General features: G+C 35.7%; 1 protein-coding gene across 2 annotated transcripts; it reads right to left on the bottom strand.

Moving 5' to 3' along the window:
- Nucleotides 1–393: 393 nt before the first annotated feature.
- On the bottom strand, nt 394–24,325 carry CHORDC1 (cysteine and histidine rich domain containing 1). Of its 2 annotated transcripts, XM_025358172.1 has the most exons (11): nt 23,365–24,325; nt 18,680–18,729; nt 15,667–15,723; nt 14,515–14,672; nt 11,718–11,821; nt 10,780–10,838; nt 6,535–6,605; nt 5,422–5,527; nt 3,273–3,392; nt 2,783–2,845; nt 394–2,523 (listed from the first exon to the last, which is right to left on the bottom strand). In XM_025358172.1, exons 1-11 carry the CDS (start codon nt 23,426–23,428, stop codon nt 2,377–2,379), a joined length of 999 nt encoding a protein of 332 aa, XP_025213957.1. In that variant the 5' UTR covers nt 23,429–24,325; the 3' UTR covers nt 394–2,376. The 2 variants fall into 2 exon arrangements, with proteins under 2 accessions (XP_025213957.1, XP_025213958.1); XM_025358173.1 differs by lacking the exon at nt 15,667–15,723 and having other exon boundaries at nt 23,365–23,551.
- Between the last annotated feature and the right edge of the window lie 2,059 nt (nt 24,326–26,384).

A 26,384-nucleotide genomic window follows, 5' to 3' on the forward strand; every position in this document is an offset into this window, starting at 1 on the left:
GAGTTCCACTAAAAACAGATGGTAAAAATAAAATGTTCTATTTTATTTAATAGTATTATACAAAGGTTAATTTCTTAACTTTTATAAATGTTCTATGATAACATATGATTATAACATTAAGAGAAGATTAATATAAGATATAAAGAACTCTTGTATTATATTTTTACCACTTTTCTGTAAACCTAAAACTAGGTCAAAGTAAGAGGTTAAAAAAAGGCTCAGTTTATTAGGACTTTACTTCCTTTATACTAGTAAATGTGCTATGAAAGAAAAATAGCATTTTAGGTTTCCCATGTTTAGTCACCAAGCATACATATAATACACCTAACTTTGACTGCTTTGCTACAGTAAATTATTTTTAATGCTAAAAAAAGAGCAAATTTCTAGAGAAACAAATCAATAAGCTTTTTTAATTAACTTTTTTGACAAACTGAGAGTAAAACATATGCTACCTAATGATACAACTGTGTCCCTTTAAGTCTAAGATAAATATCATTCAGATTTTTATCTGGACAAGAAATTCAAAGGCTCCTTAAGAAGAAAGAAATGAAATACCATGGTCACTAATGTAACCAGACTAAATATAAAAGCCGTGTGTGTGTGTGTGTGTGTGTGTGTGTGTGTGTGTGTGTATAAAAATCAATGTTTTGATCAATGCAACTAATCTGAGGTTACAATAACTCACTGCTTTAAATAATATTTCAATTACATGTAAAGATTAAGATACTGTTTAGGGGAAAACAGCCTCAGAAAGAAGTATTAACAAAAAGGCATATTAATCATTACCTTTAATCAAACTAAGTATCAACCTTTCCCCTAACCCATAAAGACTTCACGTCTCTATATGGTTCCTAAATCATGGAAGATAACTTGAAAAATTTTAAATACATCTCAAGGTATTAGATGCTTATGTACTCCATGTAGGTCCAACTTTTACTGCCCATATTTCTTGTCATGGTAGTGTAATGTCATGAAAGTCTGGTTGCCAGATCTTTTTGTTTTTATTTGTAACAGAGCTAAACCTTTTAACAATTATATTAACTACATCTAAGTTATTTGCTAATGGTAGTAGAATGATATATATGCTTTATTAACGAATATAGTACTTCTACAAATTTTTCTTTAAGAATTCCATAAATACCAAGGAAAAGAAAAGATTCAAGGGGTTTGGGAAATAAACCCCCTTTAATTTTAAATCTATATAAGTTTAATTTATTCCCAAACTTTCTAAGTTCTTCCAGAGTTCCGGCCTTCAGAATATTTCCTAATTTTTCTTCTTGAGCTCTGCACTGCCTCAAACATATCCAAACGATCTAATTCTGTGTTACCTATATTTAATATAAATAAAGTACAATATATAATCAACACTGTATCACTAGAATTGTGAAGCTCTTCATGACTTAAAAAAAAACTCCAAAAGAATTAAGCTATTTTATTTAACATGTAATAGTCATAAAGCAACTCTATATATTTAGTTTTTTGATATCCTAATGTATTTCCACAAACCTTTTAAGTCTACAATTTTATATAGTTTTCCATCAGGGAGGCAAGGTATATATAATTTCTTTTTATATTTAACTAAAGGTTTTAAGAGGGCTTAGTCTAAATCAATAACAATCAGTCATAACACCATACAAACACATTTAAATATTCAGGAAAAGAGGTTTTTAAGATTATTGCTTAGTCTTATAAAATGGTAAATTGTAACCAAATTGATATCTCTGTATTCTTATTAATGTTTCCTATACTCTTACATCATACTGCTTGGCAAGTAATGTAAGTTTTGACATAATTTAAAAATTCAAGTAGTTGTAAACAAATTCTAATTTGTTAAACAATTCATATATTCCCCTTTATTTACTATACTCAGAATTAATCCTCCTTAAAAAAGTAATCATCCCACATAGAAAAAAACTGCAGAGCTTCATCTCTTCCTTAAATATTTTCAAGTACTGTAAGAACACAAATCCATGAAAAAACTGACTAAAATTTGATATTTCATCTTGCTTTACTAATTATGGAATAATACGAAGACATAAAAAAAAAGTTCCTTAATATTTCTCTGCTTAACAAAGAAATACAAAGAAATACTGCAATTATGGTTATGGGCTATTTTCCAGCCTCTTCAAGTATAGGACACAACTGTGGTTCCTACCAGTAAGGAGAAATGAATAATCAATCAATCTTACATAACACAAAAGAAAGATGAGAGGCACAAAAAGACAAACTGACTTTGGCTTTTAAGAACTCAATGTTAACCCTGAAATGCCACATTCAATAACACAACAACAAAACAAAAGATTACAGCAGCAAGCCACCACTTCACACAGTATTAAGAATTCTGAAATATGTAATAGCCTTCCTCCCATCTCCCATTCAATCTGTTGTGTCATCTTTTTGTTTTTCCTGCTTTTTAGCTGCAGGCAGTTCAAGGCTTGCCCACTGCATTGGTTCCGCTTTTCTCATATTGATTTCAATCTTTGTTGCAGTCATAGTTACATAACTTCGCTTTACATCAATCACCTGTAACATATCAAAGAGAATTACAGGAAACTTCGGTGGTTTTATTCATCTCAGAAGAAAACATCAGACTTGCTTATGCCAATAATCTCAAATCCAAGCTTCTAAAGGCTTCTTTTATATCTAGACTTAAACTTTTTGGTAGGATACACTTTTAAGTTATGGATCTATACTTTGCATCAATGTTTACTACAGCACTTTTATTCTACAAATGATCTCTTAAGTTATCAGAAAAGAATTATTATAAATTTGTAATACTTACACCCCATAATTTCACATTTTGATCAAATTCCTTCTCTCCTTCAAATACAATGTGCACATTTAACTGAAAAAGATATACACAGTTAATTGATCAAATTCAAACTGAAGATTTATGGTATCAAACACTGATTATAAAAATAAGACTGACAAAAATGAATTAAACTATTTTAAGAAACTGCCAATACTGTATTGTTTCATATGAGAAAAGCCGCTGACAAAAAAGAGTAATTGGCTTCAAGTTTCACACTGATAACTAAGTACTATATTACCTGATAAATCTACTACAGTATCTCCAGAATGGTTCAGCAGTAACTCTACTATGCAGAAATCTTCATTTAAAATAGTTTCATAGATTTAATTTTTTTAAATGGGAGTCATTATAAAATCTTACCCACAAATCAGCTGAGATATAAACAATACTTCAAAATATAGTAACATAAAGAATGATGTATAGAAAAGAATTTTTACTCAAAATTTTTAGATGTACTTACCAATGTGCTATTTGCTTCTACTCGACTAAGTTCTGGAAGTGAATTTTTAGCATATACTGAAATGGTAACTTCACCTCCAGTCTGATGCCAGTCATGTCTACATGGAACAACTTTTTTACCCTGTAATAAAGAGAAACTTTGTAAGTTAAAAAAGTGCCACATAATTTCTTAAAAAGAGGAATTTGACCCATCTAACTGAGAAAAAAACTACCATGCACAACTAAGCACTTATCTTTAAGGACAAAAAAATTCTAAATTTCCCAAGAGGCTTAAACAACAAAATATATCATGATACAAAGATTCTTCATAAATTTTATGATTTGAGAACACACTTACTCCTTCCCTTTGTTTTTCTCTTTTAGGACCATTAATATTGATGCACATTTAAAAAGACAACTTAAGAACTCCTACTTCATTTAATCCAATTTTAACATTTTGTAACCTACTAAGTACTGTCATCAAAACATTCTTTGAAGACTGAAATGAAAGACATTTGTTTACTGGGATAAATCAGATAACACCTTAACCTCATGCACTAGAAACCTTATTTATTTTCTACAAATCAGAACCTAGGAAAAAAAAATCTGACCAGTTATTACTTTCTTCCCATTTTAATAAAGAACAAATGATTTTTGGATTTTTCTGATTATGAAAATAATCCTTACATAACAGTAGTATACCGCCCTACCAGTAATTTTTTTTTATAGAGGCAAATGGTGATTTGTTATATAAACAAGAACAATTTAGTTACATAATTCAGGAAACTCTGAGACACTACTCTTGTAAACGGTACTATTTTCGTTTTGATAAAATTACATTAACTAAATTTCAATTATATATATCACTCACATTTTTGCCCTTAGCTACTAACTTACTTAAAACTTGCATACATTAAAAAACAAGAAAAATTACATCATTTTATCTAGGATTATACTTCCAAACTTAACATAAGAGAAAACAGTATTTTACTTTCTCAATCTTAAATTTTCAAACTTTTGGACTAATACAGATTCCCTCACTTTTTATTTAAAAACATTTCTGATAGTTTTGTGGTAGATGAATTTTTATAACTTCAGGGTATTTTCATAATATCCAACCATGTGTTATTAAAAAGCAGCAACTAGGGCCGGGTGCAGTGGCTCATGCCTATAATCTCAGCACTTTAGGAGGCCAAGGTGGGTGGATCACGAGGTCAGGAGTCCAAGATCAGCCTAGGCAAGATGGTGAAAATCCGTCTCTATAAAAAATACAAAAATTAGCCTGGCATGGTGGTGCGTGCCTGTAGTCCCAGCTACTGGGGAGGCTGAGGCAGGAGAACTGCTTGAATCTGGGAGGCAGAGATTGCAGTGAGCCTGCACTGCACTCCAGCCTGAGGAACAGAGGGAGACTCTGACTCAAGAAAACAAAAGGGCAGGGAGGGGCAGCAACTACAGAATACTCAAATATTGAAATCTCTAAATTAATTTCAAAATTTAATACATTATAAAATACATTAATAGCTAAAAGACAAAAACTTACTGAGCAATAAGTTGCTCATCTAACTCTTACAACTTAATGGGGTTTTGGGAAATTATTTGCATAGCCCCGAAGTCTTTTTAAAAAGCTCTCCAGGGAAGTAGGAAATGATGCTTTTTTCCCCCATTTTTGATAAATATCCCATTAGCAAGCAGAGGCATTCAGAATTCCCCTGAAGCAAGACTGTAATCCTCCTCTCTGGCCACTAGATGGAGAATTTGTGCATCTGTAAATGATTGAAGTTTTAAGTGGCCAAAAGAATAATCAGGTCTAAATGTTTCAACATCACCAAATTCATAGAAAAGTAATTTTTAAAAAACAAAAAGCAGGAAGAGGCCATGGAGCTGATTTTACCAATTAAAAAAGACAAAAATGCTTCAATTTTGTCAGGCTTAAATATTTCACAAAACCCCACAAGCTTGCATCAAAACAGACGATGGCTATTTTGCTCAAAAGGCAGTGCACTGGCAGCCTCACTCATATTCATTTTATTTTGTAGTCATATCAAAGCTCTATGGTGAAAAAAGAATACTTTTTTAAAAAAATCTAAGACAGAATAATTTAAAATCTTTAAAAAATGACTCAGATGAATATAAACCCAGTGTGCTATTTTTGGAAGAGTTATGTTACTTACAGCATCTTTTTTAGTCCACATGTGTCTCCCTTTTGTACAGCCCTCTTGGGCTAAGAATGTATTAAAATCAGAAGTTTTTCTTCTACAACAGCTCCAGTATTTCATCCTTTAAATTATCACAGAAAAACTTCAGAAATAAAATCTTACAACCAATTAAATCCAGAAGTATTTTAGGGATAAATCTGATTTTTAAGAAGTCAGTTAAGTATACAACTCCAGTATTTTACAAGTGTCTAAGTTACTAAACAGCTAAAAATGAATGGACAGTATATCAGGAAGACTGTATTTTAAAACCAGGTTGCCATTTATTATAGTAATCTTGGCGTTCCTGAGTAGACACTTACAGAAATGATACCTGAAACACTTAGTCTTCCTGAATAAAGTCACTTAAAATCATCACCTATTCCAAATCCACTTTTCACTGACGGCTGACACTCCATTTTTCCTTGTGAAGCTACCAAAAACTTGTATGACCAAAGATTTATAATCTATTTCAATAAACCAATATAAACAAATTAAAAATGAATGATTATACAACAAATCCCAAAGTAGGTGAAACCTACTTATTGTTTACTTGAGATAAATCAAAAACAGGAAGTCAAAAATCATGGCAAAACTTCAGGTTTCAAGTCCTGAAGAATGTGGAAACAGAGTGGAAGATGTTTACATAGTGCTGCATTTCTGTAAACTAGAGCATAATATAGAAGAGAGGCTCTCAACTGCAGGACGTGGAAAAGTATGGGTCTTCTTGGGATAATGGTGTCTTAGTGCCCCAGGGCCCAAATTTCTAAATGCCCTGCAGTGTGTAGGACGGTCCTTCAAACAAAACATTTACCCCAAATAGACAGCATCACTTTTAAATACAGGATATAAAGAGAAACAGACGGTTTATATCACAATGACCACTTAAGAACTGTAACCTTGTTTCTGTTTTCTCGTGTATAAACATACAACATAGAAACCCCTGTGTTTGTGTAGGCTATTGTGAAGATGTTAATGACAATGTAAGTAAAATGCCTAATAACACTGCATGGCAAACAATGTTTAAAGACAGAAAGGTTTAACTTTTTAAACTCTACCATAAAGTATTTTAGTAAGTCATGCATAAGTTACCCCTCATGGAAAATAGGTACTCCAGAATGATATACACAGACTTCTTCTAGACTCTCTAGACCCCGATATGTCTAAAAATGAAACAAAGAGGAAAAAAAATTAGCTGTGCATCTCACAGTTACATATCATACATATTGCAGTACTGTTGACCTCTATGAACTTTGCAAAATGCTTAAATGACAGTTACCTAGAAAATTCATAAATCCATCCCACGCCATTCTGTTAAAAAATGAAAAATGATTCCCTTTTGGATTTGGTTAAGTTTTAGGTCCCTGTGAGAAAGTCATATTAAGATACTTTCAGCCTTTTGAGTATGAGATCCCATCCAATCATATTCAAGTACTTACTTAGTACTAATTTAGAAAACAATGTTGAAACCAAGGGATTAATACTCTCAATAGAAATACAGTTATGGCATGACTTATGTGTACAGTAAACTCCATGTAGGTATTATCAAATAATATGAGAAATCTAATAAGCAATTCTGGAAGTTCTAGAGTGATGGTGATTTCTTATCCCTATAAAGGGTAAAATGAGCTGCAGACCTATATATATATCCAGGGTTTGTCTGGAAGATCCGGGCCCCATTGCTGCTGTAGATGGAGGCTCTACAGATGAATTCACAAAAAATTATGTTAATAAAACATGGATGTAGCCAGTAGTATATTTTCTATTTTTGTATTTATAGCACTACCTACAAACAGAAAATAAAATTCTGTGTTTATCTTTTATAAATCCAAAGTACAGTACTAGATGTGTATATCTCCTTAAGATATTTCACAAGAACACAAAACTTGGTATGTTAGCATCTACTAAACTTAATGTTATTGCCCCCACATTCTATTCTTTTCCCCATATTATTTGATGGCACCATACAGACTCAGTTTGTCAAAGCAAAATCCATTAGTTCCTTTTCAGCATCTCCTCTCCCTCCACCCATAGGTAGTCTATAATGAAAACTCATCAATTTCACTTGAATATATCAATTTGTTGATCTTCCTCATAAGCTTGCAGACTTTAAGCAGACTATACTAACAAGTTTCTACTATTTCTCAGTCTTTGATTTCTATTTTCTACTATCTAATTATCAAATTACTATCACCCTCTTGTTTAAAGTTCTTTACATCCATGTCACACCTTATACATTAATCAGTTCTAGGTCATTTACATATTTAAATGTGCCTCCATATGAGAAAACACTCACAGCCCTGAAGTAAGCAATGGTTTCTTAAATAGAACATAGAAAGCACTAGTCATAAAGAAAATGATGGACAAATTGGATTTTGTTAAAATTAAAAAGCCTGTGTTTATTAAAGTCATCATTAAGACAGTGAAAAAGCACAGAATTTCTGACAAGAGTCACAGATAAAATACATAAAGAATTCCTACAAATTGGTAGGAAAGAGACATTAGAGAGACAAGTAAAAGATTCTCCACACTTCACAAGAGGATATACAAATGGCTAATAAACATACATAAAAGCAGTCATCATGAAGGAAGTACAAATCAAAACCATGATGAAAACACTACACACACTAGAATGGTTAAAATACAAAAAAAAAAATGGTATAACAAAATGTTAACAAACTGTAGGACAACTTGAATCAGCCTCACATACTGCTGGTAGAAATACAACCACTTTGGAAAACTATGTGGAAGTATCTGTTAATGCTAGAGATACACAGATGGGCATACCTAATCCAAAATCTGTTAACTTTTTGAGAGCCAACATGACAGTTAAAGAAAATACTCATGGAGCATTTCAGATTAGGGATGCTGAACTAATTGATAAGTATAATGCACATACGCCAAAATTTTTTTAAAAATCCAAAATACTAGAAATGGAAATGTGTATATGTATATGTGTCACAAAAGTCATGCACAAGAATGTTCATAATATGGTGGGTGCGGTGGCTTCACGCCTGTAATCCCAGCACTTTGGGAGGCCAAGGCGGGTGGATCACCTGAGGTTCAGGAGTTTGAGACCAGCCTGGCCAACATGGTGAAACCTTGTCTCTAGTAAAAATACAAAAATTAGTCAGGCGTGGTGGGGGGCGCCTGTAAACCCAGCTAGCTACTCAGGAGGCTGAAGCAGAAGAATTGCTTGAACCTGGGAGGTGGAGGTTGCAGTGAACCGAGATCCTACCATTGCACTCCAGGGTGGGTGACAAGAGCGAAACTCCATCTCAAAAAGAATGTTCATAATAGCATTATTAAAAAATTTTTTTAAATTAAAGGACAAATAAAGTAGAAATTATTTGTGGCACATTCAAATAATGACATACTTTAAAGAAATACAAAGACAAAACCGTAACTACATGCAACAAAGATAAATAAAACAAGCATTATTACGCAGAAGAAGACAAACACGAGTACATATTCTATGGTTATTTTTACATTAAACTCTGAAACAGAAAAAAACCTATGTTGATTGACAGAAAAACATTTGAGGGAGATAATGAATGAGAAACCACATAAGGAGTGCTCTACACTGCTGGTGTGTTTAACTTTGTGAAAATCCCTTCAGCTATAAATTTATATTGGTATATCCTTTAACAAACTTCAATGCTATGTTTCAATGAAAAAGACTAAAAATTTCTTCAATTTCAATGGCCTCCACAATCTAACGTACGATCTAACTTCCCTGCACCACTAAACCCTTTTAGGATCTGGCCAGGTCTACTTATCTCTATTAATCTCAACTCCACAGCAGCAAATTTGTACCATTACATCATTTTCTCTATACTTCTGCTATTACTTACGCTTGAAATACCCTTTCTCTGTTTTTCCTGTCATTCACTTTTCAAAATGCATCTGATACCTTCTCCTTGATCTTCCTCCATTACCCTACCATTTGCATTGCCTTCCCCACTCCAGTAATTCTCTTTTATCTACTACTTCTACCTCATACACATGTAAATACAATTATATCTCCATTCCTTAAATGATCTAAAATTTAACATGAGGAAAAAGTACAAACCTGCCCCCACCCCATTTTCACCTTGTTGGTCAATGGTGTCACCAATCACCCAGATGCTTGAATTCCCTTCACATCAAATCCATTAGCAAATCCTGCTAATATAGGCAGATGCTCCTTTGCTTACAACGTGGTTATAGCCTGATAATACCATCGTTAAGTCAAAAAAACCTTAAATTACACCATGGTAAGTTGGGAACCATCTGTACTTTATATTCTATCATTCATTCTACATGCACTGTTCTAAGCATTGAAGATACAAGAACAACAAAAATCCCTATCCTCACAACTTTTACTCAGCAGGGGGGTTAGATGGTATAGATCAGAAGCAAAATAAGTATGCAAAATAATATAAAGTCGTAAAAGCAATGGAGAAAAAAGGAAAGGGAGAAGAAATACTGGAGGATATGCAAGTTTTATATCAAGTAGCAAGAGGTAGGAAAAGGCCTTACTGGTATGTTCGACTGCATCCCACATTTAATCACTTCTCAACAAACTACTCTCCAATCACATTATCTCGTCTTCCATAATAGCATCCTAGCTGGTTTCTCTTCTTCCAGTTCCACTCCTGCTCCCTCACTACATATTTACCATTCGCCAGTCACAGAATCTTTTTAAAACCCTTCCGTAAAGCAAGTAATAGCTTCTCATAATACTTAGAATAAAGCCCAAATACCTCATCCTGGCTCAAAAGAACCACCATAATTTTGTCTCTCTCTCTTACCTGCTATCCTTGCCCAAGCTCTACAGACCTTGTTATTCCTTGAATAGCCAAGTTCTAAAGCCTCTGCTCATGCTACTGCATCCAAAACACTTCACCCAGGTTGACATAATCCATCCAGTACAATATGAAGATTTCTGATTTAGTGTTACTATCTCAAGAAGGGCTAAGCACTCGTTAGTATGTTTTCTTATCATCCTGATTTTGTAATATCTACCCAACTATTTGTTGCTCTTCTCCCCATTCTAGAATATCAGCTCCATAAGAAGAGAAATGTTTGCTTTATTTGATACTATGTCTCCAGCCCATAAAATGTCTGGCACATAATAAGTGCTCAGTAAATGTTAAGTAAATTGGAATTACTTATTTTCATTATTCTACTGGACATGATGCTACTCAGCCTCTTATCCATGATTGTAGCCCTAGTCCCCAGCATAATGTCCAATATATAACATGCATCCAAATGTTTGAATTGAGTCAGTGAACTGCACTTTTCTCAAAATTAAAATTTTACTTCATAACACATCACGAATCTTGTAATATATACCTTTGAACACCCTCCATTCTTACATGAGGTCCCAATCTTAATTTCATCATTGTCTTCTTCTGAAACAAAGAAAAAAAAATCAAGTTTAAAAGTTAAAATAGAACTTCACTGTGGCATCATTCTTAAAAAGTAGGTTTTCCCAGAAAACAACACTTTTTAAAAAATGACTGACTAGGTTTTGCTTATATCCCCAAAATGATATATGACACATTTCTTCTTATTATTTTCTTTTGAGGACCTGGTGTCTTCGACAATGCAGGAAACAACTTTTTCCATAACAAAATATTATATCCAATATTTTAACTTTGTAAAATAAATCATGAAAGGGTGTTTTCCTCCCATGGTACCAGGTATAAAGTCAGAGAACAGTGAATACATTTTGTATAATGTACAAGAAAACATTTTAAAATATCAAAGAAATTTAGCTGATTCTTAAAAAAATAATGAACCTGAGAGGCCGAAATGGGCGGATCACGAGGTCAGGAGATGGAGACCATCCTGGCTAACACGGTGAAACCCCGTCTCTACTAAAAAATACAAAAAAGTAGCCGGGCGAGGTGGCGGGCGCCTGCGGTCCCAGCTACTCGGGAGGATGAGGCAGGAGAATGGCGTAAACCTGGGAGGCGGAGCTTGCAGTGAGCTGAGATCCGGTCACTGCACTCCAGCCTGGGCGGCAGAGCGAGACTCTGTCTCAAAAAAAAAAATGAACCATAAAAGAAAAAAAATTTAATATAGGTTCTCATTTTGAATAAAGACATGGAATTAAACTATTAGGCATATTTGTAGTTTTTCATATCTGACATTTAGAAGAAAAAAAGTTTCTTAACTACAATTTGCTACTTTTCCCTATTTATATGCAGTAAACTACTGTTCTCTCTTTTGGATAACTGCTTAACTGCACCATAAAATAATTACAATAAAACAAAATAAAATCTTACCTTTTTTATCTTCTTCATTCCCTGATGACAGTTTAAGTTTATCAAGTGCTTGTTTTAGGGAGGCAGATATTTTTAATTCTAAATGTGTCATTGGTTCATCTGGGTTGGAGAATTTTGAAACCTTATTACCATTATTTATTTACCAAAATATTTCTTTGTACTCCAAATTAATAACCTTAAAAGCTTTTTGAGAAACCAAATGCTTTGGGAATCAAATGATTCCCATTAAAAAGTTAAAAGAAGGTGTTTTATAAATAATTGTTACAATGTATCTACATTCTGTCTTAACAGAAAAGCTCCTTATATTAGAATAGCAAGTCTCAAATAATCATGCTATTGTCAGCGTATTTAATTATTAATCAGTTGCACTAACGAGAAGGGAATAAAGACTAGGAATTCAACTTTTTCAAGATGAGTAATGCTGAGGAAGGGACCATAATGTACTTTTACATCCCATGCCCAAGCAAATGCTGAGCACATAATGAACATGAAATATAAGTAAGTTCTAAGTGAATCCATACTCACTTCTACCAGTGGGGATAATTTATGTGGACACTGGCATATGGATCTGTAAATTCAGATATAATCGTATTGCAAGGCAATTTCAGTAGGGTTAAAAAAACAACATCTAATATTTCATAATGGCTAAGTGTTGTATACACAATTTATTTAAGTACATTCAATAAATAAGTAGTAATAATATTAATAAACACAGCAACAAAAACAAAAATTGCAGGCTATTCGTTCTATATCCACAATGAAAAATCTGATGAAAGAGACATTTTAAAAGTACATAGGCAAGGCATGGTCACTTATGCCCGTAATCCCAACACTTTTGGGAGGTTGAGACAAGAGGATTGCTTGAAGCCTGGGCAACAAAGAACCCTGGTCTAGCAAAAAATAGAAAATATTAGTCAGTCACTGATATGGTTTCCCTGTGCCCCCACCCAAATCTCATCTCGAATTCTAGCTCCCATAATCCCCACAAGGTGTGTGAGGGAGCTGGTGGGAGGTAACTGAATCATGGGGATGCATTTTTCCCACGCTGTTCTCATGATAGCGAATACGTCTCAGAAGATCTGATGGTTTTTTCTTGCCTGCCACCATGTAAAACATTGCTTTATTACTCCGTCTGCCTTCTGCCATGATTGTGAGGCCTCCCCAGCCATATGGAACTGTGAGGCCATTAAACCTCTTTTTCTTTATAAGTCACTTAGTCTCGAGTGTTTCTTCATAACAGTGTGAATACAGTAATAGTAGCATACACCTATAGTTCCAGGGAGGGGTAGGCAGGACGATGGCTTGAGCCCAGGAGTTCAAGGCTGCAGTGAGCTATAATGCCACTGCATTACAGCCTGGGTAAGAGAGGGACTGTTCCTCTTAAAAAAAAAAAAAAAAAGTATGTAAAAACCTACATCCTCATAATTTGTGTAATACCACTAAATGAATTTAGGATAAAATATTTAATTTTTCTCACCTCATTGCCTTTTTTCTTTTCCTTTTTTAAAGAGTCAATCTCAAGATCCTCCTGCCTCAGCCTGAGTAGCTGCAACTACATGAGCACACCACTAAACCCCGCTAATTTTTTTTTTTTTTCTTGGAGAGATAGGATCTGGTTCAGATTGGTCTCAAACTCCTGGGCTCAAAGGAACCTCCCTCCTGGGCTTCTCAAAGTGCTGGATTATGAGCTTGAGCCACAGTGCCTGGCCTCTAACTGTCCTTTAGTAAAATAATGGCTCAACGTTTAAAGAAAAAATTAACTCATACTATTACAGTATAGACTCTATTATATTACTAAAGAGATTAACAATGAGCCATGACAGAAGTTTTGTCTTTTCCCAATTATTTTTCTAACTGCTAAATTGGCCAACAAAGCATTCAATGGTTTCTTCTAACTATGAAGATGGAGAGAGAATAAAATCATCCTGAGCATCCTGAGTAGTTTCCTTAGCAATAATCTGTACTCAGAGTGTAATGAACAAATAAGCACCTAAAGTTTCTTAGGGTTCTTGTCTTGGTTCTATATTATTCAATACTCTATAAATTTATTTAAGTAGGATCAATGGAGAATAAAGGGAAAATCATGAGTTCATAGCATGAATAAAAATTGCAATAGATGCCTACTTGCAGCCAAAAAAAAATTCACTTTTTTTTAAGTTCTGAAGTTTTCTTCTAAAACAATTTAGTACTCAAGTGTAGCATGAAGAAGACCTGGTTCAACAAAGGTACTCAATATACATGCGTGGGAACACAGAGTCTGGTTATCAGAAGGCGAGTATGAAGAATCTGTACAATTCTATTGCACAATGAGCAAAAGTTTTTTTAAGACTTTCACAAATATGTCACCTAAATCAAATGCATTAAAAATTGACCAGTAGTAATGAGATTAACAGTAGTTTTCAGGGATCTGAAAGTAAAGATGGATGATTAGGCCTCTGCATTATTTTCTACTTCAAACAGATTCCATGACACGGAAAACTGCTTCAAAGAATTTTACCATGCCACAGTGAAAAAGATGCACAAGAAAAATGTGTGACTTCCCCACCCTGATGATACATGTCCCTGTAATTATGACAATACAATATGCAAATCTGTTATGTGGTTGTATTGTGTACATGCTCTCAAGTTGAAGAGATATAAAAATTTAAGGCAGATTTAAGGGAGAAACCAAATGGTTCAAAGCTTGGTGGCCTACATAGTAGCTACAAATGGTATCATGCTAAATCATAAAGGAAAGTACCATGAACAAGTGCTACTATTCAAGTGTGACAAAAATATGTAACTGTATAAAGTATACCTTGGTCTTTTTATTGCTTCTACTGGCTTCGGGGCTTGAATGATGTGTTCCTGAAATTTAGGTTTTAATTCAGATAGTTCCTTCTTCTCAGTAGTCTTGACTTCAGGTTTGACTGGCTCAGGTGGCTTCTCACTATTATGTCTACCTTTTGTACAGCCCTGTTAATGAAAGATATTCATTAAGAGCTATATATTTTACACTTCATGATAGAAACACTATCTTTTCAATTCTTTATTGATTCTATTTCATGTTTTCTCCAGTTTCATTACATTGATTTTAAGAAATTAAAAACAGAATTCCAAATGTGCTATATTTGCTCAATCTCTGAATGCTTTTTAAAAAAGTTTTTGAATTACACTTCATAAACATCTACTTATTCGATTAAAAATATAGCATAAACCTCTTGTTTACAGAGGAATTCTGGAGAATCTCACAAAGAACTGTAAAAAATAGTTCCACATAAAAATCTGTTACTCAAAAAGGTCTCAATTTGAGACCTAGTTCTCAACATACTTATTAGTTACATGACCTTAAGCAAGACAATCTTTTTAAACCTCCATTTCCTCATTTGTAAAATGGAGGTAATCTTGGGTAAGATATTTTCTGAAAGGGTTAAATAATATAATGCCTGGCACATTTGGCAGGTGATAACCTTCAACAAATGTTAGTTACTTTTCTACTACATTCTACTGAATTATATATACTCTTTAACACCTCTGAAATAATACAATCAATAGCATTATCAGTTTGTTAGTAGCTTTAGTTTTCTTAGTGGTATATAAAATGGTTTTATATAAAAGTGATATATAAAATATTTCAACAGTATCTTAGATAAAACTTTATCATTCCTAACTGAAAAGGCTTTAAATTGTTGCTTACCACTTTATCCTTCTTGATGTTCTTTCAACATAACAGAAAGAACAAATCTAAAATGATAAGCAGGTAACTAATATCTTAAAACGTTAACCTCCAAAACAGATTCTTTATTTTACAAGCTGTGGAAGGGAGATGAGCTGCTTTTTAAAAGGTGTTATCTGCAAGTTGATGCAGACACCAATCAATCTGTATCAGAAATCAGACTCCTCAAATCTGAAGCCTTCTGTAACATGTGTTTTTAGGAAGATAATCTAGAAAAAAAAAATTAGTACTTACTACAATGCTTAAGAAATCAGAAAAATCAGTTGTTCTTCTCTTACAGCAAGACCAACCCTATGGAAAACAAGAGAAAGAAATTAAAAACTCTATTTGCATGGGAACCACGACCCACTAAAACACTCTACTTACACTTATCTACTTGAATCCTGCAGTAACTTGCGTATAGAGTGTAAAATTTCAGTGTTGCATATAATTCACCTAATCAAGTAAAATGAATATTAATCTTTGATTTTTAAAAAACCAATTAACCAATGTTAAAGTGATTTGCGCTGTGCCCTATCATCAAGGGAAGCACATTTATAAAACAAAAACGGCTTTTCTTTTCAACAATCGGGTCTGCTTATTAGAAGAAAAACACATTATAATTCCTAAAACTATCACATAAAGAATATTCAAAATAAGTATAGGTATTTTACTTTAAAATCTACTAAGTTAACGATAATAACTATAATTTAGTTTTTAAACAAAATCTATTACAGTTTCACAATAAGCATTCTATTTTCAGAACAACAAAGATTAATTAACACAGTAGCCAAAGCACTGTTAAGTCTTTGAAGGTGATCTTTTCAGTGAGAAGCATAAAGACACAGAAACTATTACTATTCATAACTTTTGAACAATCAAGTAGTTTACCAAAAAATGGTTTTAATAATTATCTCTTAATCCCAATGTTTATAGAGAATAGGGAAACAAAAATGCAAAATCTCAAAACGTGGAACTTCAGATGAAGATTTGGGACTAAATTCAGATTAAGAGGCAACTTTGCACACATCCAGCTGGACCTCGCTGATTTTCAAAAGACTGCATAAAAATTAGGTAGTGATTTTTCTCATAATATGCACCTGTAGGTTCCTTTTCTTTAAAGGTAATTTCAAATATCCTATAATTCAAATTTTCCTTTATTTTGAAATTTAATTATCTTTTACTCTGAGATGTAGATCAATCACTACAACCTTAAATATAGGGTTTAAATAGCATCAATAATATAGTCAACAGAAAAGTTATTCTATAAAAGTTTTACTGTCTTAATCATGTACTGAATTATGTCAGATACTGTGATACATACATGTAAAATATGATATAGGCCAGCTGTTCCCAAATGCCAATCTGGATTCTATGCTAGTCTTCAGTACAATGAGAAAAGGAAAGATAAATTTAAGTTATGTGAATATAAGGTTGCTAGTTGTCTTTTTTTCAGCAAGATTGTCCTTTTCTCCGAATATGCCCCTTCCAATACTAAAACAGTCTTTCTTTTGTCAATGAAATGTTTCTTACTTCCTCAATCAACTAGTATCCCTTTATTGATGTATATACATTGTGTCTGAAATCTTCTGGACTGTGAGATCCAATAACCTTGGAAAGTCTAGGACTTTAAGAAATGGTTATAAAATAGAGATCATAATAAACACTACAACTGCAGAAGAGAGAGAAGCAAAAATACTTCCAAGTGAAATCATTAAGACTTGGACTGATTAACAACGCGGTAAGAGAAAAAACAGGCAATGGACCAAATGATCAGAAAGTCAGTAGTATCATTATTAGAAGCAGTAAAGTTGAGAGGCAGACTACTTTTGGAATACACGGTACACACTAGAAACTGGTCTGACGTTGCCAATGAGACACATAAATAGAAATGTGTTGTAAGAGCCACCGGCATAGAGGTGACATTTGAGAAAACGAATGAATGAACTGAATGAGAGAAAACAGCCAAAGGTTACCTTTAACTGCTAAGAGGAAAACAGCATAAGGAAAAAAAGAAAAAGATACAGTAAAACAAAAATAGCAGAATAAATGGCAGTCTAGGAAAGATAAAATTCCTCAAAAGGAAAAATAAACATTTCCACAGCACCACAGTTTCCACCACCACAAAGATCTGTAAAAACTAAAAAAATGTATGGAGGAATAAGGTCTCAACTTGTCCTACTGAATGTCTTCTGTTTTCCTCACTCAGGACTAACCAGACTAATACATCTTTTGTTAGATTTGGTGGTGTAACAGTGAAGTGCCAAAACAGTCTAACTACTCTCTAGAAGGTATAATTAGACATTTAAAGGGCACCAACAATAATTAAACATGTTAAGACTGCTTATGTTCCTGAGAACCAAAGTTGCAGAACCTAAACCCATGGCAGCCCTATCACAGCATTATCTTTTGAGATATACAAAGGAAACTCCTTAAATGTATCATATTATCATGAATTTTAAAAAGACGACCAGCAAAAATCTAGTCAAACAACACTGTACTAATTCTCCATAACATCAAAGAAGTATAGTTGGAAAACAGATAACGTTTCTTTTAAGTAAAAACACACTAAACTTACATGTCTGTCCGGAGACTGGCACTTCTGTCCCGAGACTGGCACTAAGTGTTTATAACAATCTTTTCTAAAATTCAGAGCTGTTATTAGCCAGTAGTGACAGACTGAGATTCAATATGACCACTCTATTTCCCCCCAAAATTAGAAAAGTGAAGAAAGGGGTGCAGAAAATGAAAATAAAGACCAGACACGGTAATCCCAGCACTTCGGGAGGCTGAGGCAGGTGGATCATCTGAGGTCAGGAGTTTGAGACCAGCCTGGCCAACATGATGAAACCCTGTCTCTACTAAAAATACAACAATTAGCTGCTCATGGTGGCGGGTGCCTGTAATCCCAGCTCCTCAGGAGGCTGAGGTGGAATCGCTTGAACCCAGGAGGCAGAGGTTGCAGCAAGCTGAGATCGCGCCACTGCACTCCAACCTGGGTGACACAGTGAGACTCCATCTCAAAAAAAAAAAAAAACACACACACAAGAGAGAGAATTAAAATACAATTTTATAACTGGAAAAGACCTTAGGATCACCATCTACTGTCATTTCTTTGCCTTTAGTGGAAAAGGCCACTTAAAGCACACCCCCTCCAAAGGTCATTAAGAACTCACCAGCTGAGAAAAAAAAGACGAGAAAATAAAGATTTAGTATTACATCTCTCAATTCACTACAGTTATGAAGAAAATGAAAATATACTTCCTACCTTCAATGCATCGTGAAAGACTGGAACACCTGGGTGGTATGTGCAAGCATCTGCAGAAAACAGAAGAAAAAAAAGTACCACTCTTTTTACAATGAAGAAAAATATATACATGATCATCTCCTTAAGGTGTTAACCTTTAATCCTTTTACCAAACGCAGGTACTTTAAAAAGGTACAAATGACTGAGTTTGATGCGCAGCACAAAGTGTACTATATTAAAATAAGTAATAATTCTAATTCAAGAGTATGATGACTAAAGATAAAAATGCAGAATTGTTTACGTGTAACAATTATATTTTATATTCCCTTAATCTTGGTAGTAAAATTTGTTTAGTACCAAAACTTCAAACCCCCAAATTTTGACCAGCATTTTTCAAATCTGCTTTTACAAATATACTATCAAACTTGAAGTATTCTTATGTGCATTAATCCATAAAGGTTTCACAAGAGATTTCCTAAAAGGCATTTTGTAATAACAGGCTCAAGATTTTAAATACTGTAAAGATTTTTTGCAGTATCTAATTGCTAATTTAACTTTCCTAGACAGCAGTCAATTCCTAGCTACAAACCTCACTAAAAAGACGACTAGAGCGCCTCTGCCCGCCCCCCCTGCCCCTCCCCACACCGTCTGGGAAGTGAAGAGGAGCTTCTCGGCCCGGCAACCTTCCAAGTGTGAAGTGACAGCCGTGTGTGTGATATTTCTGCCTTCCCCAAGTGTGAATTTTCGACATTAAAGTTTACTTTTTAATTAAAAAAAAAAAAAAAAAAGTCGTCTAGGCCGGCCCGGTGGCTCACGCCTGTAATTCCAGCATTTTGGGAGGCTGAGGTGGGCAGATCACCTGAGGTTAGGAGTTTGAGACCAGCCTAGCCAACATGGTGAAACCCCTTGTCTGCTAAAAAATACAAAAATTAGTCAGGCGTGGTAGTGCATGCCTGTAGTCGGAAGGCTGAGGCAGGAGAATTGCTTGAACTTGGGAAGCAGAGTTTGCAGGGAGTCAAGATCAGGCCACTGCACTCAAGCCTAGGCAACAGAGCAAGACTCCATCTTAAAAACAAACTCACTCTGAAGTTCTACGGCCTATTTTCAAGATTCTCACTGGATGTTATTCTGTACTTCCCTCCCCACTACACCATCAATCTTTACTTCTCTTATGTAAAGGGGTTTATTACAATTTGTATTGGGAACAGGCCCCCAAATCTGGCTATTAACTGGCCCCAAAACTGGCCATAAACAAAATCTCTGCAGCACTGTGACATGCTCGTGACAGCCTTGATGCCCAGGCTAGAAGGTCGTGGGTTTACCTGAATGGGGGCAAGGAACCCCTGGCCCACCCAGGGCGGAAAACCGCTTAAGGCGTTTTTAAACCACAAACAATAGCATGAGCGATCTGTGCCTTAAGGACACGTTCATGCTGCAGACACCTACCCAGAGCCCATCCCTTTATTTCCGGTAAGGAATACTTTTAGTAAATGTTATGATTGGCTTGCTGTCAATAAATACGTGGGTAAATCTCTGTTCGAGGCTCTCAGCTCTGAAGGCTAAGAGACCCCTGATTTCCCACTCCACACTCTGTATTTCTGTGTGTGTGTCTTTAATTCCTCTAGTGCCACCAGGTTAGGGTATCCACGACCGAGCTGGTCTCAGCAATTTGCAAGATGGAGTATCATATTTTTAAAAATCAGGTTAACAGTCAGCTTCATCCCTCCGCAATCTGCTTATAAGACTATCTTTCAACCTTTCAATTCTATTTAGCTTTCAATGCTCTACAACAACCTTGTCCAACATGCCACCCCAGACGATTCTGAATGTAGCCCAACACAAATTCGTAAACTTTCTTAAAACATTATGAATTTTTTTTCTGTTTTTGTTTTCTTTTAAGCTCATCAGCTATCATTAGTGTTAGTGTATATTCATGTGTGGTCCAATCACTCTTCTTCCAATGTGGCCCAGATAATTCTTCTTTTTCCAATGTTGCCCAGGGAAGCCAAAACATTGGGCACCCTTGCTCTACCACTTGATTCCTGGTGCTGCCTCAAAGTAATTCATTAATGGTGCTCACAGAAATCTCCCCGCTCCGTTATTAGCCAGTATTGCTTCCTTAGTAACCATGTGCTGCATAGATACCAGCTAATGTAGAAAGTGTTAGAGGTCTCTTCCTGATACAGTAAGTAAACCCGTGGATCAGAAAGATGTTATTAATTAAGGGTAGCTGTGGAATTAAGGGCCGAAAAAGGAGGCTGGAAGTAGAAAAGGATACGCAAAAGGACATGAATTTGAGAGGGGAATGGAAGCAGAGAATAGATTCAGTATTTTCAAACACTAAACTTAAACATAAAACGCACAACGTATAACAGAGTCAGAGGCATAAAATGTCACAATAATAGTCAATTTTGGTGGCATGGCAGCAGGAATGAGCCAGATCTGAACCATACAACTAGTATGAACACAATCTGAAAGCCACTGCTTTCAAAAACAAGAAGTAACAAGCAAATGGGCATTCATCATTTCTTTAATGTCCATCCTTTCTTTATCAGTTTTAAGAGTTTTGGTAAAATTCATATTTTATGGGTGAGAAGCTACAACACAGTAGTAGTGGTTAAGTGTCTAGGGCTTCTAACATTGGGTCTGACCCTGGCTAAATTTCTCACTGAGCTGCTAGCTAGTAGTTCCCTCAGTTTTCCTTGTATACGTCGATTACATAAAATACTGTTTGTCAAGCTGTGTTTATTAAAGAATAAGTGTTTAACCTATGTAAGTTACCAACTGTGTCTTCCTTAAACACTCTTTAACTTGCGTTAAAAATTTAAACGTTCTATCAGCTTAAAAGGGAGTCTAATTTCTGTCCCCAGGAGGAAAAATAAATCATGAGACTAAGTCAACAAGCATGGTAATTATGCCATAGCACCAAGAAAAAAAAGGATTTATTGTAGATTAAGAAATATTTAAAGATAACAGATCTAGCATCTGGCTTACGCAAAATGTAACTTGCTTGTGTATTTACCTCTTTTAACTTACTTCCGTCAACTGTACAAAGCCAAACCTCTTCCTAAAAAACCTCCTAACCAACCTTGTAGTTTTTGTCTCCTACTCCGTATCTCCATTTTCTTCTCCTTCCATTCACTCACTTTACTTGACAAATTTATTCTAAGTCTCTTTAAAAACCGTCATTTCGCAAAAGTAAATATACTTTTAGCGATCTTATTGAAATTTCTCTGCTGTAACTGATACTGCTGACCACCCAATTTTTGAGACAGTTTTCCTGGTCGCTTTGTTTCCTAGGCACTGCAACAATTCACAGATGGATACAGACTTCCAACAAATGACCATCTCCCCTGAACTTTACTCTCCCATAAGCAAAGCGTCAGGCTTTCTCCTGTATTCTATATAAAAGCAGAATATCAGCAGACATAAGTGCAATTAATTTTTTACATAGGCTGCCAACACCAAAGGGCTTTAAAATCATTTCTCGATTTTGTCATCCACTGAAATCTCACAATTTTCCTCTTGAGTAGCATCATATTTGCATCATAAAAATGTCAGTGGCGGTAACTTGAGTATTGCATAGGTTGGATTTTCCTTTTCCTTAAAACCCTGTATCAATGGTCTTATTTTAAATAGCGCCATCAATTTACCTGTGTTCCAAAAATAAGTATTTCAAACATCTCAGAGGTGAAGAGTTCAAAAGGCATCAGTTTTCATCTCCTCCACAATAATGAAGGATCTTATTAATACTACCTCATTGAACTGAGCTTCTCTATCAAAAGGGTCTAAGTAACACGGCATACGTCCCAGGGTTGTTATGAAGATTAAATAAGATGATAAAGCGATAATGTCTGGCATGCTGAAAACATAAACTAAATGCTAATTCAATCTGAAAACGTGTTGTCACTTCTCACAATACGCAAGGAATCATCTTCCTTATCAATCAAAACTTCAATTCACTGATCACTTCCCGTCCTTCATCTAATAGTCATTTTCGCTTTGGATCCTTAGCTCGACATCTAGGTGCTGCAGATGACATTCGCTCATTTTATAGTGGAGTCAGCATGGTAGTAAAACGTGGAGGCCACAAAAACAAGCAACAAATGCCGCTAGTAAGAAAAAGATAACTAACGTACCACCAGGATGAACCTATCAAAACAGCGTAAAGATACAGAGTATTGTCCCTTATCAAGAACACTCGTAAGAGGTTTGTAACAGCGGATCGACTGAACACAAACTTCTACAAGGAAGAGCTTACATGCTAGGGCAACCCGCTGCTCATCCCGGTCACCTCTCCCTCTCGCGCAGGCAATCACAGCCAACACTACTTGGGGAGCTACAAAGCAAGCTCACCAGCACCTCGTTAACTTTTGCCTCCCCGAGGAGAAAGGTGTTCGTTCTAAATTCCAGGCGACTTAAAAGGAGTGAGGGGACGACGGGGGAAACACGTGGATCCAGAGGTGCGTCTCTCTCCGCAGTGGCAGAGGTCAGGCGCCCGAGCCGGGCGCTCGCCAAGGGAACCCGGCGCACCAGAGGGGCGGCCTGTGGGCTGTGTGGGCGGTCAAGGGAGGCCCAGGAGGGGCATGGACCTGGGGCCGCGCGAGGACGGCTGCAGGAGATCCGCGGGCACCCTCGGGCCCAAAGGGCCTCCCCCACTGACGAGGTGGAGAGGGGCGGGAGGGCTGGCGGCGCGTTCCTCCTACCCTCGGAATTGGTCTCGGGATCGAAGCGCTGACCGCAGCCCCGGTTGTAGCACAGCAAGGCCATTTTCTTTTCCCACCGTCACAGGCAAGGCCCAAGCACCGGGAACGGCAAGAGGACGCCTTAGCCACTCCCGTGTCGCTAGCACCGGTGTGACGACTGAGGCGGCTACCGGCTTCCGGAAACGATCTGTTGCGTTTCAGGAATCTTCGCGAATTTTCCGGTCGCGCAGGCGCAGAGGAAACGGGAAGAGGCGGAGGTAGCTGCGGGAGGCCGGCACTAGCCCCAGCCGCCATAGGTTGGACTACTGCTGGTGGCAACTGGGGGTCGGAAGTGGAGCTCAGACAATAGCGGAAGATAAATGTACCGGGCAGAAAATGAAGGTGTCCAAGAGACTGATAGCTCTCTTCTGACTTCCTCAGTGCTCACTGGCTGTGGGTCTCACCCGCAGCAAAGTGGCCGCCCCGCCCTCACATCCCCTGCGACCCAGCACCCTTCTTCTTGCCTTGAGGCTGCGCCTTAGACAGCCCGGTGGGTATCTGTTTACCCCTTAGCTGTGCACACTAAGTGCACAATCGTACAGTGTTTCCAAATCCTCAGGATAGACGTGTGAGCTTAGTAAATGAGGGGAGGAAGAGCGGACGAACCTCTCCGTGTGTCTGTGTTTCGGTGTCCTCATCTCAGGAGCAATTTTAGTAACAGTTGCGGTCACATTACTTTCAAAATACAAAAAAAGTAAAAACTAGAGTAGCAAAGAAAATTATGGATTTGATGCTGTGCCGGAATTGATCACAATTGCTCTAAGGCCCTGGGGTAATTGTTAATATTTCATATGAGCCTCCACTTAAGCGATTTATCAATACTCAGTACTCCACCTTTGGAACAGCTAGTAAAATTTTCAAGTGCATTATAAAAAGTACAGTAATGCCTTGGCTTCAAATTGCGTATTTCCCAAACATGGGGCGTTTGCAAGAAAAGCAAACACTTTTTGGTAACATATTCTGAAGTATCTTAAAATAAGATCAGTAGCATGTAAGTAAACCTAAAAATCTATACACTGTTTCCATTGATCTCAAGATTATTTAGAGATCTGCTCACCTCCTCCTACCCCTGAAGACTTTTTAGTTTTTCATATTCTGCTTCTCTTCTTCTACCTAGAAGTATTAAATTTTCATATTGCAATCCCAACATAGATAGATATGTTTTCTTCTTCATTTAACCTAAAGTGAATATTTTTCTATTTGGTTTTATAATCATTGTTACAAATGACGGAGTATTCTGTTGAGTAAATGCACGGTAATTTAACCTTTCTCTAACTTTATTATATGTAAGTTACAATGATCATCTTGTGTATGTTTTTTTAATTTCAAATTTCCCCCTTTAGGAAAATTTTTGGAAAGCGACAGTTCTGGGGTAAAGGGCATAAGCCTTTTTAAATAACTTTTAAGAGTTTGAAGATGTATAGAGCCAATTGCTTTCCAAAAGGTGGTACCAATTTACAGTTTCACCAGCTGTGAATGTAAGTAATAGACCGTAGAAATTAATCATACATAATTGGAAATGAATAAGTGGAGAGCTCTAAAAAGTTTTAGTTGTGACCAAATCTGTTGTCTTGAGTATCCTAGTATCAATGCAACATTGCCAGGATTGTTAGTGAACTAAACCTTTTAAATAATTTTAATGTTTATTTCTAGTTTTTCATCTGTAGCATTTTACAATCAGAATATAATTGCTTATGGTAGATAATTTGGAAAATGAAGAAGTATACTAAGAACAAAGTCAGCGATAATTCCACCACCCAGCAATAAGCACTGAATGGCTAAAATAACTCTTTGGTAAATTTATTTTCAGTGTTTCCTGTCACCCCAAGCATTTGTAGGTATATATGTTTAAAAAGAGTCATATTATATATAGGAGTTTATGTTCCTCCCTTGGGTATTTTGAGAAACTATAAAATTAAATCATTCTTATGATTAAGAAAAACAGTGATACAGCAGCAGCCTGTTTCAATCCCACCTCCACTTACATTTCCATTCCAACACTTCAGTGCTGACTACCACCCACTGTTTGAAAAACTTTCTGGCATTTACGTGTATATTTTATGTACACTGTGAGTATATCTTCCCTTCCTTCTTTACCCACATACATATCAAAATATGCTTTAACTTTGACTATCTTGTTATTAACAAAAGACTTAAATATGTTAACATAAAACAATTGTCAATTATTCTTGGTGCAAAGTGGATGTTTATCATAGTACTCTCTTTTTCTGCATTTAAAAATATTTCTTAAAAAAATTCAGTTAAGTTAAATAAGCTCCGTTATCTTGGGCTGGGTGCTGTGGCTTACAGCTGTAATCCCAGTACTTGGGAGGCCAAAGTAGGTGGATCACCTGAGGTCAGAAGTTTGAGACCAGCCTGACCAACATGACGAAACCCTGTCTCTACTAAAAATACAAAAAAATTAGTCGGGTATAGTGGCGCATGCCTGTAACCCCAGCTCCTCAGGAGGCGGAGGCAAGAGAATCGCTTGAACCTGGGAGGCAGAGGTTGCAATGAGCTGAGATCACGCCATTGCATTCCAGCCTGGGTAACAAGAGCAAAACTATATCTCAAATAATAATGTTATAATAATAATAATAAAGTTCCATTATCTTAAAAACGATTGTAGATATGATGTGTATGTATCTATGTAAGTGTATAAAATAATATTTGAAAAGACCATTAATCTTTTATAATAATGGCTATGTATAAAGGCAAGGATGAGCTTAAAGGAGTAAAGTTAATATTTTATTTTATACTCTTAGAATTTTTTCAAAATATAAATACATATTCATTTTTGATATAGTTAACATAAAGAGGACAAAAAACCAACTTTTCAATGACTGTTTTTATTTGGTCTACTTTATAGTTAGAAAGATATGAAAATTTCATCCATTATGATTGTGCTTTGAGCAGTTTGTGGTTTATGTATTTTGAACATGTATTATTCATCCTATAACGATGCATGTCTTTTATATTTA

Source organism: Theropithecus gelada, chromosome 14 (assembly GCF_003255815.1).
Source record: "Theropithecus gelada isolate Dixy chromosome 14, Tgel_1.0, whole genome shotgun sequence".
Taxonomy (NCBI): domain Eukaryota; kingdom Metazoa; phylum Chordata; class Mammalia; order Primates; family Cercopithecidae; genus Theropithecus; species Theropithecus gelada.